This window comes from Vicugna pacos, chromosome 8 (genome assembly GCF_048564905.1).
Source record: "Vicugna pacos chromosome 8, VicPac4, whole genome shotgun sequence".
Lineage (NCBI taxonomy): Eukaryota > Metazoa > Chordata > Mammalia > Artiodactyla > Camelidae > Vicugna > Vicugna pacos.
Window position 1 is genome coordinate 12,253,902 of NC_132994.1, and position 18,295 is coordinate 12,272,196.

An 18,295-nucleotide genomic window follows, 5' to 3' on the forward strand; every position below is an offset into this window, starting at 1 on the left:
TTTATGAACTATTGATTTCACAATGATTCTTAAAACCTGCATGACCAAAAAAAGGGTGTGTGCAGGGGTGTGACTGAGCACAGCAGGGCTCTGGGGAAGTCAGGGGCAGGCTCCAGCAACACACATACAAAGAGTTCATGGGATTTGTGTCACCTCCTCATTTTCTCAGTACCATTGCCTAATTACTAAGAGAAACGAATTACACCGTCTGTATAAACAGCTTACACAAAAAGTGGAGGAAGCTTCCTGTAGCACTGTAGTTCCAGGTGACTCCTTCACACCCAGCATTCCCCAAAAGTTGTGCTTCCTGTTTGGCTAGCCAGCTGTTTGGCAACTTAAAGCAGAGATGAATAGTATTTCCAAATGTGATTTCACTGATAAAATTATGTACATGCTATGATTAAAGCAAATTATAATCAATTCCAAGGCTTGAAGAATAGCCACCAGGTTGGTTTGGGATTTCCAGTTTGGTGACCGGGCTAGTGCTTAGCTCTGAATGCTACACTGACACACCCAGATGCTACAAGAAGTCCTACTAGGTTTATGTGCTGAAAATCATCTGCTCTGAAGACTGGCATTTGAAAATGCTGAGCTCTGCTCTCTAAGGACTGTGTGTTAGAGAATTAGGGGTTCTCTAGTCCTTGTTCCCTTCCTTGACCCCACCCCTTCCTTGGCTCCGTGCCTTCCTTACAATCTTTATATTCTAAATGTATGGGATCTATTAATAAGGATGAAAAATGGAACAGAAAACAGAAAATTTAAGCAAGGGTAGGATGAAGAGAGGTAATATTTTTAAGTGAAAAAGAAAAGACGTGGGGGAGCACATACAGCTCAGTGGTAGAGTGCTTAGCATGCATGAGGTCCTGGGTCCAATCCCCAGTACCTCCATTAAATCAATGAACGAATGAATGAATGAATGAAGAAATACATACATACCTCATTGTCTCCCCCCTAAAAATTTTTTTAAAAATTAAATTAAAAAAAAAGAAAGAAGTTAGATTTCTTTTCTAATCATAAATGAGTCTGTGTACTTTGTGGTGTGCTTAGATCTTAACTCACCCATTTCAAAGATATTTTTAAAGACTAGTTCTCTTACAGAGACAAGAGCTGCATCTGGTCTTTTAAGGACATGTAAAAAGCAAGTGGCTGTGACCACTAGGTCTAAGAACAGGTCGCTCAGAGCCAAACAGCCTCAATTCCTACAGCTGGAGCACAGAGGAAACTGACTTTGTAACAGAAAATTGTCAAAAAAGACTCAGCACTTTACAATCAATCAGACTCAAACAATTTCAGCGTTTCACCGGAAAAACTTTAGAAGCATTTAACTCACCAGCTGCAACATGGTCAGGTATCGTTTCCACCAAAGATACTTCTGAATCCACGGGCCAAAGGCAGTCAACCCATAGTATGAATACATAATCACATGGATGAAGGAATTCAGCTGGGCTCCGAAAAATGCTTTAGAAAAACAGGTAATTACAAGACACAGTAACCTTTATTAGGGAATAAACCGCTTAGACATAAAGTAAGTGAATCTCCGTTATTTTCCAACATTTAATCTTGAGTACAGATTAGGAGTAAGACTTGTAAAATAGTTCTAATGGAAAAGCCTTCTCTTCAGATCATGCTAAGTAATTTCAAAGTTTAGACTCAGGCTTACACCATATAAATAAAATGGGTGTTCTTCAAACGCAAAGGACTTTCAGAGTGGCAGGTTTTCAAATGGGCTACTCCAGTGGCGTAAGTAGATGCTAATGTAAAACTATTGCTAAAGTACTTTTCCTTCTATTTCTTCGGGGGGAAGCCACAGTACACGTAATTGTTTAAGCAGATTTACAAATGTCTTATTACTGCCTTTAGATGTGCTGAAATACTTATCTTCAAGACACTATTTCTCTCTCATGTTTCTAAATAGTTTAAAGAGAAAGTAGTAGGGTGACTGTACTATAGTGACTTGTACCCTGGGTCCCCATTAGAAGAACGGTCTGTTTCCAGCTTAGGGATGGGAACCATCTCCAATCTGCAGGCATCTGCAAAGCTGGAAGCAGACCTTGGCCAAACTGTGAATTCGGATCCTCTTCAACATTAAGAAGGCTACATACAGCCTCCTCTGAGTAAGAACCAGCAGGTTCCCTTGGGCCTGAGAGCAGGAGTGGGCTCTGTGCTTGGACTTGCTTCTGACTGAGCAGTCATATCCTGGCATTCTCTGGATCAGAACCACTAGAACTGCTCCCCATCAAAATTATTATCTGCTACATTTAGGATTAGTTTATGCTTCTCTCTGGGGTAAATCTTTAGGTATGAAAGTCGTCACAGATAAAAAGCTAAATCTCTACTTTCTTTACATTTCTTTAAAATGGAATTAACAAAGAAATGATTAGCCATATAAGTAAGTTAAATTATAGACCAAGTCAAATTCTCACTACTTTCCACCTGACACATTTATGTACTTTAATACATGCGGATGTGTTCCTAAAAATACTCACCCTGTCCCCCTGCGACCCACTTAATTCCAATCCACCACAATGTAAACATTGTACAGTGATGATATACATGAAGGAAAGAGACTTGGTTGTTTTTCTTCCTCAGGATGAAAAACACTGTGTCCAAATACTCAATTCCCTTAGATATGAAGTACCACCACAGAGCAGCAGCTATCTGCAAAAAGAAAGGAAAAGCGGTTATAAACACAGCAATGACACAATCACATGGCTTCCTACGCATTTTAAGTAGGTCCTTATTCATCTTCATTGCACAAAAGGTATGGGCTACTGTTTGTTTGGATTTGGTTTTATGCTTTTGAAAAACCTAGGCATCTCTTCATGGGGAAAAAAATGGGAAAGAATCTAAATCTGTATCTGCGTAGTGCCAAAGATTCAGAGAAAATTTTCAGTCTGTTCCACAGCTGAATGTCATGAGTACCACGCTGCTGGATGCAGAGCTGTCAATGCTTTCACCCGGCTATGATCTTCCTTTTGGTACAGAAATGGAGATACTGACTTTGTAAAGGTATTTCAGTGGCCCATGCTTAGCCTGTGTCCTAACTCAGATGTCCTTTCAAGTGTGATTGTGTAGCAACTGGTCTCTCTCACTTTAACATGTGCAACAAAGTAAGATCTCATCACAGTAGTTGGTGTTAAGCAGTAACATCTTTCCAATGATAAATTGAAACAAAAACAAACAAACAAACAAAAACAACAAATATTTCCTAGGTCACAAATATAATCCTGCTTACATGAGTCTTTTCTTTTCCTAGGCTCTAATTAAGACGCCAGATGGTGCAGAAAGATTACATTACATGCTGAGATTAAGGATCCAAGGATCCAGTGAGAGGTGACCTCTGTATATATGGTTTAAAATGTATTACAAGAATCTTACTATACTAGTAACCTAAACTCAGCTTTTTTCCTGTCAAGTATTCTCTATGACGCGTGCCCTGCATACACACAGCAAAGGCAGCAGGACCTGACTGTGGTCTGTTCATAAAGCTGTGTGCGTCTGGCTGTGACAGATGCCTTCACAGCCGGCCCCAGGGCTTGCAGAGCTGAGAGAGCCCTTCCTCATTTTATACCTGCATCCTCTGGGGGACACGGGCTACTGTTTGTTTGGATTTGGTTTTATGCTTTTGAAAAACAAAATGACAATTTTAAAGTGTGGGCAAGGAGGAAAGAGAAAAGCCAAAGAAGCAATAATGTCTTGTATTTTCAAATGGAGAATTATTTACTGAATTAGCATGAATTGTAATACTGTTGAAAGTTGGTTGAAAATAGGCTTGGAATAGTTAACTATTTACACCAACACTGTATTTAATACTCACTACTATGCTCACACTTTAAAAGAAAGGACAAACTGGTACGGCAAACTTTATCTGGAAGGTGATCGATAACGTCCTAATTTTCCCCTCATCTGGGCCTCTAAATTAGCCACAATTCATGAATAGTCATAAATAACCCTTCTCTAAAAAGAAGTTTGTGAACTGAATAGCTACATCAAAATGAAAAGAGACACTTCTTGGTGCACAGCAATGAATACAAAAATGAGTCTCTTGGTAAAACACTCACCCTACCACATCTAACATTAGGAGAAGAGAGAGGGAGGGAATTTTCAAATGCAATCTGTTGTGACTCTCTGGCTCCTTCCCCTCCTAGATGACAGTCTCACCATAGCTAATTTTTAAAGAACTGACTGTTTATGCATGTCAGGAGGGTAGGTTCACAATGACCAGAGTGGTGTTTTTCAACCTTTAACCTAAAACTGTAAGTATCTTGTTTGGCCCAAGGGGGGTTTTCTATGAGCACGTCACTTAGGAAGCAAGTCCAGCCCTCTTCCTTTTCCCTCCCCCGAGCCAAGCAACAGCAGAGTCAGTGCTTCAGGGAGAAGGTGCTCTAGCAAGATGGTTATCCCAGCCAACAAATCTAAATAAAGGAGCCCCCTCGTTCTCTCTCAGTCACACCCTGGGTCTTAGCTTCTTGTTAACCATTTGTTCACACGACCAGCGTCTGCCTCTCCTGCCTTCACTAGAATGTCAGCCCCACAAAGGCAGGGATCCTGTCTGCCTTTCCACCTGGGTCTCCAGTGCCCCTCATGCCACCTGCACGGAGCAGATGTTCAATCCACTTTTGTTGAGTGAATAAAACCAACATGACAACCAAAGGGGTGATTTTTCATTAGTGCATTAAGTCTCGTAACAGGGAAATGAAGACGTGGAACATTAGTACTATGATCAGTACATTAAAGCAATGTGGTCTTGGGTCTTGATGAATATTGGTATTTATATATTGTCCAACCCAAATGCTGATGAGCTATTTTGTTTTTAAAGGAAGCTACTACACATTATTTTATTACTACATCTATTACAGGTAGCATAAAACATATATACATATATAACATATTATATATGTCACATTATGTTACGTGTATATAACATATTATATATTACATGTTACCTATATGTTAATGTAATCTTTAATATAAACCATAGTACACAAGAGGAGTTCAATAAATACTTAACAAAGTAAGGTAATTTATTGTTTCTTCACTTGAATAAAATGGTAATTTTACTGATGTAGGTGACTGCAAAGTAAAATATGATAACATTGTATTACTAGTCTATTTTTCTGCAAATATAATAAAAATTGAGTTTATACCTATATAAGTTGTGCTCTGCTTCATTTACTAAACATTACATTGTGTATAAAATGTTTGTTTTCCTTAGACTTTCTTAACAAATGAATTAGACTTTAAGAGTTTCTATTCTTGACCAAAAAACCAAAAATCTAAAATATCATCTTTATACTAAACATGGAACTTCTTTGGTTTTTTTTTGAATACTACATTTTAGTAACCCAACACATATACACCCTCACATCACCAAATGAAAGAAAATTCTAGAGGTATGAAAACAAACTTTCAATTATGTGCTTTTAAAGAAAAGCATAACTTCACTGACTCAAAACAATCCAATACACTCTTACCACTATATTAAAGCATGCCTTTTCACAGACTAGGGACTACCAAATTACACCAACTTCTATGGATTAATAGTATTTTTAACGTACTTACCCTGACTTCATTAACATCATCAGAATAATCCACACCCTGGCAAACATAGCTATATCCTGCATTATACGATCCCATGAATAACTGGAAAAAGGGAACAATATTTGGAGGAAAGTTTTAGTAGGTATAGCATTTTAAGAGACTAAGTACAATATGCAAACTTCCAAAATATTTTTAAAACCAATATTGTCTAAAAAATTTCAAATGCATTAAATATTTAATGTGTTGGAATATCTAAAATTTCCTGTCAATTTATTTTAAAATTGAAATCTAAATTTAAAATGACGTAGCATTTGGACTGAGACAGACTCTCTCTCTCATAGTATTACGAGAAGTTGTGAGGAACAGTGTCACAGATCCAAGAGTTACACTGATTTCTATTCTTGAATCAGAGTGGTTTGCATCTAACAAATTAGGTAAAAGTATCCAAATAAATTATTTTTTTAATGAAGCTGAGATTCTATAGGCTAAGTTTTCAATTAAAGATTTTTTAAAAGGAACGTTAACTGTTTATTTTCCCAGCATCACCAGCCCAGTTCTCTGGGTTCACACAGAACTTTAATGAAGAGTCTCTTGGGAAACAAATTCCTTTCACTCTGACAACTTAAAAAATGGCTGTGTTAATCTAGCCTTTAGGATATTCTCTCCAAACGTCATGGAGGATTTGCTGATGCCCAGAAAAGTACACGATGATTAGCAGCCAAACTTGCATAACAGTTAATTCATTTTAGTTCCAACCTAAAATACAATTACATCATGTAATAGGATTTAAACTTGAAATCGGTATTTTACATTTGCGTATTTTCATCACTTACCAAACCTGAAACTGCTGAATAGTAATTATAAATAAAATAGCTACAACTATTTACTAAGTGCTTAATATGTTCCAAACACTATGCAATAATTATCTCACTTATCTCTGATACCCTAGAAGGTAAGTATTTTGTCTATTTTACAGATGGGAAAAATGAGGGTCAGAAAAGTTAAATAACTTCCAATGTCAGAAAAGCCAATGCGGGTTATTTCAGAATCTAATCTGTCTGCTACAAAATTGCATTTAAAACAACTGTCCTATCCTTGATGTATGATTCATATTATTGTCATCCAAAAATGAAAACTGTTAATAATATAAAATTTATTCTTAGAGGAGCTAACAGCTATCTTAGGGTACAATATTACAATGATAGTTTTATACATTTTCATTTTTTAATTTCCAATAACCTGAGGGAATTATAAAGTGACTTTAGTAAACCTACCTCTCTGAAGATAAAAAGGTTAAGCAAAACCATCCCAAAATTATAGATAATGAGCACTAAGCGCATCTGAAAAGGTTCTCTGTCCTTCATCCATTTTGGACCCAGCCACACGAACAGGAGGTAAAGAGTGCTTATACAAAGTGTAGGCAAGGGAGACTGCATCAGAGGCCAATTTTCCACGCGTTTATCTACAGAAAGACAATAAAATTCTTTAAATAATAAATGTTTTATACAATGAATTTATTACGAAGTATAACGTTTCAACTTAAGTTTTTCTAATTTGACCAAATGCAGATCCCTGTCCTTAGAGTCCCAACAAACACACATGACATAAAAACCAAGGAAACAAGACCACTTCCTGGCAGTAGCTTTTGAAAATGAAGTTTCATTACCAGAGGCACACATTACAGAGAGTGTAGAGCACAAGGAGAAGAAACAGGGCCCCTAAAACTACAGAACAGGCTTGGGATGAAAAGAGAAGCAAAGATTTCACAGACAGAAAATAAATACTTTAAGGGGAAACTAGACTTCAACATTGAACGTGAAATTGATCTGTGCAGTCAGGAAGGGGCTCCCTCCTCTGCGGAAAACAGAAAAGCTTGGTAAACTAAAGAGGTCTGGAGCAATAGAAGCCATTCCCTGGAATATTTCTGGATACTGAAGACAAGAGTATAGTATGTACTAAGCTGGAGATTAACTTAGAGATCATGCCAGTTCTGTAATTCACTTAACCAGCAACCACCACACTCAAGACATATTCCTAACTTTTTCCTTGAGAACGTGAGTCTATTTTTTCCCCATGAATATGACCAACTTCAGTGCTTTTCTCTAAGGCTATAAATCATTTACCTTACATATGTGTAAATATAAGTATCTATGAAATGTGACACATTATTTCATTTAAAATGAATCAACTGCCATTAATAGTCAAACATGTAAGCCTGGATCAAGTTTATAAAAGAGTTTTGCCACAAGTAAAACACTTCCAAGAGAAGCATGAAAATGAAATATGAGGCTGACAAAAATTAACCTTCCAATACATTATAAAAAGCACTGAAGTTAATTTTGATATTTCTAAAAACTCATCAGCATTTTAAAGGTTGTGAATCTAATGTCTATGTAAATAATGTAGTTTATTTTTGGTAAAACAAAACACTTCTATGTTCTATTTTCAAGAAAATAGTATTTTTTAATAGTAGAAAAAAATTTAACTTCCATCCAGTTCCTGAAAGCTAGCCTAAATGAATTTAACTTAATTGCTCATTACAATGTCCCCCTATTTAAACTGTCAGTTTTACTAAAACTACCTATGCAAAATAGTTCTGGATAAGTTAATCATGTTTCAAAATAGTTTACTTAGACATAGTCTGTTTCTATATACTGTCAACAGAAAATAAGATACAAGAAATGAAACAGAAGTACAAAAATATTTAATCACATAGCTTCCAAAGTCAGGAAGTGACATAATAACTATGGTTTTGTTTTGTTTGGTTTGGTCTTTTCAGTGAATACTGGGGACTGAACCCAGGACCTTGTGCGTGCTAAGCGTGCTCTGTACCACTGAGCTCTACCCTCCCCACCATAACTATGGTTTTTATGAAAGAAGAGTTGTTAGAAGGGTGGGAGAGTGACTTGAAAGAAAAACACATATGAGAAAAACAACAACAAAAAACCCCAGAAAAACTGATCTTACTTCATAGTTTACAGAGAAGGCCTACCATCTACCTATTCAAGGTTCTGTCATTCAAAACATATTCCAGAACTAAAATTAAACTACAAGTCTTAAAAGACAGGAGAGACAGTAATCTTCTAGGAGGAGGGACTGACTTAGAGATGGGGGCCAACTTCTGTTGAAGGTCCCACCAATGGTTACTCACTTTTCTTTAATGTTGTTATAATATCCTTCTGTGACCATATCTTTCTATGCTAAAAGTCTCTTTAAAATATGGGGTATTCATCTACCTAGAGCTTTGTTTTTCTATATTATAGAAAAAAAAACAAACAAACACAAACCCTCTAAATCCTAGAGCCCGGCTCTACTTCAGGTCACCAGGAAAAGCGATGCCAGGGTGACCCACCCCAGGCCACAAACCAGATGGCAGGTGCTGCTTTTCCCATGAGATGGACACAAAGAGCGAAAGGCCTCTGCTGTGAGATGATCTATGCAACAGAGAACAGAAGACAATTCATCTGTAAGGAGATTCTAATTTCTAACATCACAGGCCAGTTCTTACTCTCACACATACACAGAACTCCCACTGACTTCAAAGGAAGTTTTGAGAAGCAAGCAGGAAAGAATTAGAGAAATGGGTCCAAAGTTTCCCCCAAATCAAAGAGAGATAGAAATGTTCCTTCTTTTTAACACACAGTGAAACCTGTACCATTCTCTCACTCAGCGGAGATACTGAAAGAGAGAACTAACAAAGAAGGGAGAGAAAGACCCAGAAGGTCTAAGACTAAATACTGACAGAGGCCAACAGACGAGAGACGAGGTGGCGGGAGCAGGTGAGGAGTAATGGGGGGGGGGGGGGTTGGAGGAGGCCCGGGTGACTCCATCGGGGACCAAGGGGGCGGAGGCCAAACACTGGCTCTGCCACACAGTCTGTCCTTGCCCTCTTCACCTAGAACACCCGACGGAGAGCAGAGGCACGAAGCACCTGGGGGCATCTTTAAAATGCAAGTTCTGACTCAGCCCGTCGGGGTACTGCCCATTTTTAGGAAGATTCTGCACTTTCTAGGCAGTTCCAGCTAATGTCATGCCAATATTTCATGCACCATCTGTGAGTATCAGGAAACTAGGTGAAGTTTTAGTATTTTACTTTTTTAACCTCTGAAAACTGTTACTTTTAAAAATAACAGGAAGAAGAATGGAATTGAAGGTGAGGAAAGCAGGGCCAAGGCAGTGTGTGCTGGCCAGGGGGCCCATTTCTCACGGGTGCAGAGCCCGCGCAGACACGGTCCTGTCACTGCACACATCACACTGTCCTGTGACTGCACGCGTCACACTGTCCTGTGACAGCTTTAACTGCATTCCCCGAGGGCAGGGGCGGGTGTTGCATTCTGGTTATTATGACAAGGCCTGTCATGGTGCCTACACATTTATTTGATGAATAAGTGAGGAGTAGACAATTTTTTTTCATATGGGTCCTTTATTCCCAAGCCCTTCAGTGAAATCCAACGGTACATTCATTGACAGTCCAGGTGTCTTCAGTGTCCAGCAACCCCGACCCCCAGCTCTTCCCGAGCCTCCCCGACGCTGGCACACCACTCTAACCCAGAGTCCACCACACTTCATGCTGGGATGCGGTGGGTGCTCGTGTGCCCCTGGAGCCCGACGTCTTTCCTTCACGGCTCCCCCCAGGGGGAAAACACAAAGCCCTCACTCCTTTCCCCGACATGCAAGCCGTGCACTCAGCCACCACTTAGCAGAGCCCTATTTCCAGCCTATGAAGGACCACATTTCACACAGTGTCCTTCTCAAACTGGCCCCACAGCTCACAAGGACCAGAAGGCACTCAAAAATTCCTCCTCCAATGACCATTATTAGGGAAGGTATAGTAATGGTCAGCAATCTGAATCACAGCATAACAGCAACTTCCACTTACATTTGCAAATGATAACATTTGCATGAAATTTCTCCATGTCTTTGCGGTTATTTGTGTCTTTCTGAACCGATGTGCATTAATGTTTTTTCAGTACTGTCTGCCAAGACATCCTACACTTCTTCTATATGTTCTCTTTCCCACTAAAGAGAAAGACCGAGTACGTCACAATAATATCAAACAATGATACAAAAATTCACCATTGGTAACAGTCCCAAGTCTTGAACCAAAAACAAACGATGGGGAATGAGAGCAGTAAAGAAAAAGCATGAGTACTGAAGCTTTAACTATTTATACAAATAATGAATTATTTTATATAAAGTAATGAGTTATCCAGCTTTTCATTAGCTCAAATGTATATGTTGCCTTTCTTCTAAGAAAGATGGGTGCATTCCCTTACTTTTTTTCACTTTTTTCCCCCAGTTTTATTGAGAAATAATTGACACACATCCCTAAGTTTAAGGCGTACAGCGTGACGGTTTGATTTACATGTATTGTGAAATGATGACCACAGTAGGTTCAGTTAACATCCACCTTCTCATACAGATAAAATAAAAGAAAAAAAGGAAAAAAACTTTTCCTTGTGATGAGTACTCTTGGATTTACTCTCTTAACAGTTTTCCTATATGTCATACGGTGGTGTGATGATGTGCATCGTACCCCTTATCTTACAGCTGGAAGTCTGTACCTTTTGACCACCTTCCTCCAATGCTCCGTCCCACAGCCCACCGCCTCTGGTAACAAGTCTGACCTATCTTTCTGAGTTTGGTGTGTGTTTGTTGTTTTTTTTTTTTCTTAATAACCTTTTGAAGGTAAATTACATCTCTATTCATTTGAGTTACACTGAATTCAAATACAGATTATACATATTAAAGTAAAAGAGGATACATATCATATCTGGTATGCTGTCAACACCTCTATCCCTACACAGTTAGGGTGGGATTCCATGCCATGAATTTATTAGAAAAAGAAAAAAAGAGAAAAATTCTATTGAAACCCTATCCCTTCTGCCACCACTGAAGTCAATCCTGTCATCAAGGAATACCGAGATTCAAATACATTTTATGTAACATTCTTGGGAATTCTCTCTTTGAAAAGCTTTCTTTCTGGGGAGAGGGGAGCAGGGTCAATATGGCACAAATATAAATTGGACTCTAGTTGACTTGTTTTATTTTTATATTTTATATTATTAATGTTTATTACCATGTTTATGCCCTTCTGTCTTAATGATTTTGTTCTTATTTTGAGCCTATTTATTAACAATTTTAAGTCTTTCATGCTGTGTGTAAACGCTGACCTAAACTAGATTTGTAGAATTTTAGACTTAGAAATGATCCCTTCATCTTGGGAATGAGATGCACAGAGGTCAGAGACTTGCTGGAGCAGGGGGAGCAGGAGCCTCCAGCATCCTGACAGCTGCTCCAGGACCACTCAGTCACCACGGCCGCTAACTTTAGGGGAGAAATTTCCCCATCAATTTCTTCCTAAATTATAGGTGCAAAGAATACTTTCAGATAGAACTGTGATCATCGATCATGTGCCTTCAAGGAAGAGAAAATAAGAGAGACCTTCTTTGAAGGAAGAGGACAAGAGGTAAACAAACCAAGGGTCACACTGTCTCAGGTGCTGCATCCGGCAGACCTGTCTGGGACCACGATGCTCTGGAAGACAAGACACAGAGACCAGCAGGAAAGAACCAAGGATGTCCAGCCTGGCAAAAAGGAGGCCTCATCTAATACTGACAGACCCAATGAGAGATCAGATTTATGCTCTATTTCCAGAGAACCAATGAGAAGAGTTCTAGAGAACTACATTATACCTAAATTCAGGAAGTTTCTAACCATTAGGTCTTCTTTAAGTAGAAAAAGCTGTCTCCTTTGGTTATGAGTTCTCTATCCTAGTTTTAGATTAAATTTAAGCAAACCTAAGGCTAAATATTGTAGTAAATCAAGTTCAGGTGCAAGAAACTTTAATAATAAGAATTACTAAGACACATTACCTTAACCTTCCAGAACTTTAACGGTTTACTCTTTCTCAGGAAATGGTTTCCATTCAGAACATTTTGACTGTTGCATAAAGTTCAGGCCAAGAGGGACTGATTTATTTACAAACATTAGTTTGGTCAGCAATCAAACAATTGTATCTACATTACAAAAGGCCATGTAATGGTTACACAACTGGATGTGTTTGTCAAAACTCACAACCTGTTCATTAAAAAGTTTTTTTTTATTCTGTGTAAATTATACTTATATAAAAAAAATGAGAGGAAAAATGGTCCATCTTAAGTGGGGCTTCCCTTGAACATCCTCCACCAACAGTTTTTTATTCTTAACCTGATTTGCCTCTTAAAACCACACAGCATGGTGGACAGAACAGACTTTCAACTCAGCCCCTCCATTCCTTTTGCACTGAGTGATCTGGGGCAGGTTATTTATTCCCTGACCTCTCAAAACTCATTATCTAATAGATAAGACAGACATGAAAAATCAATTACTTTGCAGAATGATGAGGACAAAGTCAGAGGCCAGCCTAAGGACAGTGGAAGGACAGGAGAGAAGGGATAAGGCAAACTTCAAGAGCAGACACTGAAACTGTTTCTTGAAGAAAAAAAGAGGAATTTGCCAAGAAGACAAGGAGGGAGGAAGGCCTTCCTGTGGAGAGAACCATATGTATGAAGAGCCCCAAAGCAAGAAATAAAACACGTATTTTGTAAACTAAGCAGGCCTGAGGTAGAGGATTTATACAAGGGAAGACAGCAGGAGATGATTAGAGATTTATAGGTCAGATTGGACCTGGGGAAAATCTCACAAACGATGCTGAAGAGGCTGGAAATTACCCTATAGATAATTGTGAGATACTTAACTGGTTAGAAAGAGGAGATCGCATTTGGCTTTAACATTTAACGGATCATGATGGAGGGAGTGAGAGACGGACTGAAGGCTATGTCAAGAGGCAGGAAACCAGCTGGGTCAATGGTTCTCAACCTGTCTGTTGCAAGGCTGACTACCTAAGACTCATCTGCTTGTTAAAAATATAGATTCCAAGGCCCCACCCCAGATCTACTGAATTAAAATCTCTGTGGGTGGGGCCCAGCGCTATGCTCTCCAAGTTGCTCTGGTGATGCCGATGGGCAGCCAGCCTTGCCTGGAGACCGGCCACTATAATGCAAGAATGATGGGAACCTGGATTCAGGGAGCTGCCCTGGGGATGGAAGAGATGGGCAGAAGTGGAAATCACAAGGGTAAAATCTACAGATGGCTGAAGTGGATGTGAGATGTGAAGAGGATGAGAGAAGTTCAGGATGACACGCAGATATCTGGCATGGCTGGAGACACAGATGGTAAAGTCATGGATCTGGAACTGGGCATCCAGGAAGAGAGCAGATCTGGAAGGAGATGATCAAGTGAGTTTTGAAACAACTTGTGTTTGAAGCCCTCGAGGGACACCTAGGTGGGGGTATCCTGTAGGCAATGGAGCTGCAGATGACTGAGTCACTGGCAAGGGAAATCACACCAGAATTTCAGGTCATGAAGGAAAGAGCACACTGAAGGAGAGAATAAAATGAACAAGACTGAACCCTGGGGAACACTTAAGGGAAGGGTGGGATCAATGGCAGCGAAGCAACCAGAGAGGAAGGAAGAGAAAAGAGAAAATGACGTTGTAAAGACCAAGATGCTTCTGAAATGATGCGGCAGGCAACGGACTGTATCGATGGAGAATCGACTGTTCTTTTCTGTTCTTTTTACTGAGGAACTAGTAACCATCTCACAGCCTTGATGTGTGGTAGTTAAATGGGAAAGTTCGAGCATACAAGGATGACACATCCCCCTTCACGCTCTACCCCACTCCCACTTCACACCACAGCTCCACACAGGTGTGTCACACGTCGGGTATAACCTACACCCCACCCACTGAAAGTTAAGCACTTGGATGTCTTCCGGACCTTTTCTTCCTGATCCAGAGGCGTTCTCTAGCTTCTGAATATGAACACTGAACATCTCAAGTCGGACTAGCAGCCCTAGAACACAGCTTCCTCAACAACCAGCTGGGTAAGCCAAGCACGGCGCCTGGTCTCTCTGGCCCTGCGGATGATAACGGGCTGTCAGGAGGAAGAAGACACTACGTGCTCAGTGTCTGACACAGAATAAGAGCTCGATAAATGTCGCCATTGTCATTACTACTGACAACAACCAAACCCCTGAATCCTCCTCTCCCCCAAGGGAAGAGTTAAACCAAATTAAAGAAAAATTATCATGAGTAATTTTAGAAGAGTTTAAACTGAGAAGACAGAACACTGTATAACATATACTGAGAAGACAGCACATCTTGTAATTTACTTAGGAGAGCAAATACATTACAAGTCTAACCCTAAATTTTGAATTATTTGGAGAGGTTTTTTGTTGTTGTTGTCGTTGTTTAAAAAAAAACTTTTTAAAGAAAATGTAAACCAGATTTTTAACAAATAATAAAATATTTGTAATCCAACAGTTTTGACATAACCCGAGTCCTTAGAAACTTCTACTTACATACAAACAACTGTAATTAATTCTTACAACAAACTATCACTGTGTATATTAAAGCAACTTCCTTTAAAATCTCTGACAGGTCTCCTCTTTCTCTGAGAGGCTTTTTTCTTTTACAGGTTTTTAGAATTCAGGGTTTGCATCAGCCAGAATGAACTTTCTTCCCCAGGTACTCTAAGCTGGTCATCGTCTCCCAAAAGAAATATTAGCAAAAAATTTAATTTTTAGAACATCCAAATTCCTAGAATTAACAAGAAAGAGCCCAAGATTACAGAAGGAAATGATGCTAGTTGGGTGACGACTTTGGGACGTCCATGAAGCAGAGGGAGTGCGCAGCACGGAGCAAGGGACAGGACCTGAATTCAGGATGACTGGACATCAGCTCTGCAGATCATTTTCTAGCCCTGTGACTGGGAACCTGAAGCTTTCTGCACCACAATTTCTTCCTATGTAAAACTAAAAAGGTGGTTTTAATAAGATTGCCCACATCACAGAGTTGTTTGATTTGGGCCTCTCCAACATTAACTCCTTCTGCACTTAAAAATACTAAATATGTATTTCTTCTGAAACTTCTAAAGCACACCGTGATTACCTCTCTCATGTCATGCAACTGTCCTGTCACTTCTGCTTAATCGTGTCCCACACCAGATGGGGAAGGGGTTACACCTGTGTTCTCTACGTCACAGAGGCTCCCACAGTGGGAGCACCCAGCAGATGGCTGAGGACTAAGTGCACTGAATAAAGGCCACAAAGTATCTAGAAGATAAATATTGTTATCATGGCTACTGCTACCATGAGAATAGACATTCAAGACATTTCTAAATCACCTTTTTGATTCAGGTAAAATCAGCAACAGTGACTAATTAATATTGTTCTACAAGAAATATAAAGTCCCTGTTGGGGTTAAAAAACAATGAATTGTTCTATAAAAATCCATGCCATTGTTTAGTTTTCATTCTTTTTTTTTTTAATTGAAGTATAATCAGTTACAATGTGTTCATTTCTGGTGTGCAGCATAAGGTTCCCATCATACGTCTACATGCATACATTCTTTTTCATATTCTTTTTCATTTTAGGTTCCACAATATATTGAATACAGTTCCCTGTGCTATAAAGAAGAAACTTGCTTATCTATTTTATATACAGTAGTTAGTTATCTGCAAATCTCCAACTCCTAATTGCATTGTTCGGCTTTCTTAAATAAACTTTAAACTCAATAGCTTATGAACATTTAAAAGTTCTCCTTTTTCAATCACAATACATAGTAGCAGATTATCAGAAACATTAGGAAAACTCCACTCCCATGCTATTCAAAGTGTGGTCCATACCACACCAGTAGAAAAGCACCTCTTGGAAGCTTACTAGAAACGCGGAATCTCAGCCTTTCTCCAGACCTATTAAGCCAGAATCTGCATTTTAATTAGATTCCCAGGTGATTTTCACATTCAAGTCCAAGAAGAACTTCTTTAGTCTACTCAGAAATGTGCGCTGACTTTATATAATACATAATCAAGTCATGTAAGTTCAATTTATTTGTTCCTAGAGCCTACCTGAATAAGTCAGCCATTTCTGTCTCTTCTAACAACATCTACATCTATTTAACCTGTCATAAACAAAAGAAAAACACAAGTCCAGCGACCAATGAGAAATTCTGAGTAGCTTCACCAGGATATTCAAGACAAGAAATATGTACCACGTTATTCTCTACAACTATTCACTCCTCTTTAACAAGTTAGAACCAACAGTTGCAAATCAACTTCATTTTTTTTTTATACCTGATGGCTAATCACTATATTCAGGTGACACTGTTATAAGTCCATTTGCCTTTACTGGCTACACAAAAATAACGGTTATTCCCAGTCACACTGTACACTAAAAGCCCCCCAAAGGGAAACTGGGGTCTCTTCCATAGGGAGTTAGTCACTGTCTTCCTCCATTTACTATAAGTATCAGGAGGGCCAGGGCTACAGCCCTTGTTCCTTGGTGTATCTCTGTAACAATGCCTTCAAACACCTGTTAAAAGAAATTTTTAAGGAAAAAAATGTAGGTAACAGTTGTCAAGAAGAGTTTGAGGGGGTAGGATATAGCTCAGTAGCAGAATTCGTGCTTAGCATGCATGAGGTTCTGGGTTCCATTAAAATAAATAACTAAACCTAATCACCCCCCACCACAATAAATAAATAAGTATTTTTAAAAAGAAGAGTCTGGGAAAGATCTCATCTCTGTGACAAAGATAAACTAAATAGCACTGTAAGGCCTCTTTCAGGTTCTAGTCTAAAATGTGATGCTTAACATATTCTCCAAGCCAAGTAAGACCTTGGGTACCAGTGAGGTGGAAGAGGAAGACTCAGAGGAGAAAGGACCTGCGTACAACTGGATAAAGGGAACAGGTGATGATCGGAGATGTACTCTAGAAATGACACAGGTTCTGAAGGTGGTGGAGGAATGAGGGGTCGGTTTCCTGCTGAATCAGGGTGATGAGGAGGGGGATGTCTGCTTTAACCCTCTACAGACTCAGGAGAACGGATGATGGTTTGAGTTTGGAGAAGCGCCTGGATGAATGGAAAGAGAGGGCAGTTCTTGCAGAATTCAGAGGTGAACCAGGCAGAGGCTGCACTGAAAAAGACCAGAAGGTCAGAGTGTGATGGGCAGGCAGGAGGCAGTGGAGGTCTGTACCAGTAAGGCCGGGGTCAGCTCCAGGGTCTGAGGGTCTGAAGGAGCAGATGGCCAGCATACAGCTTTATGGACTCAAGTATGTAACAGTCACCTAAGAGCCTGAAAGCATGGAGAGAGGAGTTAAAAAGCAGAGAAAAAAAGAATTCTTGTGGGGGAGGGTACATCTCAGTGGTAGTGTGCACACATAGCCTGCAGGAGGTCCTGGGTTCAAACCAGTAGCTCCATGAAGTAAGTGATTAAACCTAATTATCCCCCCTGCCAAAAAAATTAAATGTGTGTGTGTGTGTGTGTGTATATATATATATATATTTTTTGGTTTAATATATATATTTAAACCAAAAAAAATTTTTTTAATTCTGGTTCTAAGTTTCCCTGAACAGAGACCACAATAAAGGTTGAAAGTGAGAGAAATTATAAAATGTCCCATAAAGAGCAGATCAATAGGGATGGAGCCAGAAACTACAAAGGAGAAAAGACAATAGCACAGACGAGGTGGGTGAATCAATGTGTGATACAAGCTGAAGACTGATTACTCCGAGGTTTAATTTGGGAGGATTAGTGCTCGATGGATAAGATTCAGAAAGTCAGCTCACTGACTTGGAAACTGGGGAGAGTAACAGTACCCAACTCAAAGGAGCATGAGGATTAAATGTGGCAACACATACAAAGCTCTGGACAC

General features: G+C 39.3%; 1 protein-coding gene across 1 annotated transcript in view; it reads right to left on the reverse strand.

Annotated features, from left to right (window-relative positions):
- Positions 1–18,295, reverse strand: part of ELOVL4 (ELOVL fatty acid elongase 4) — a 31,313-nt gene that overhangs the window by 3,208 nt on the left and 9,810 nt on the right. Inside the window, exons 2-5 of the mRNA XM_006214340.3 lie at positions 6,816–7,003; positions 5,563–5,643; positions 2,487–2,658; positions 1,331–1,458 (exon numbers count right to left, since the gene is read on the reverse strand). Of these exons, the coding sequence (XP_006214402.1) occupies positions 1,331–1,458; positions 2,487–2,658; positions 5,563–5,643; positions 6,816–7,003 (569 nt within the window). The remainder of the gene's footprint in view (positions 1–1,330; positions 1,459–2,486; positions 2,659–5,562; positions 5,644–6,815; positions 7,004–18,295) is intronic.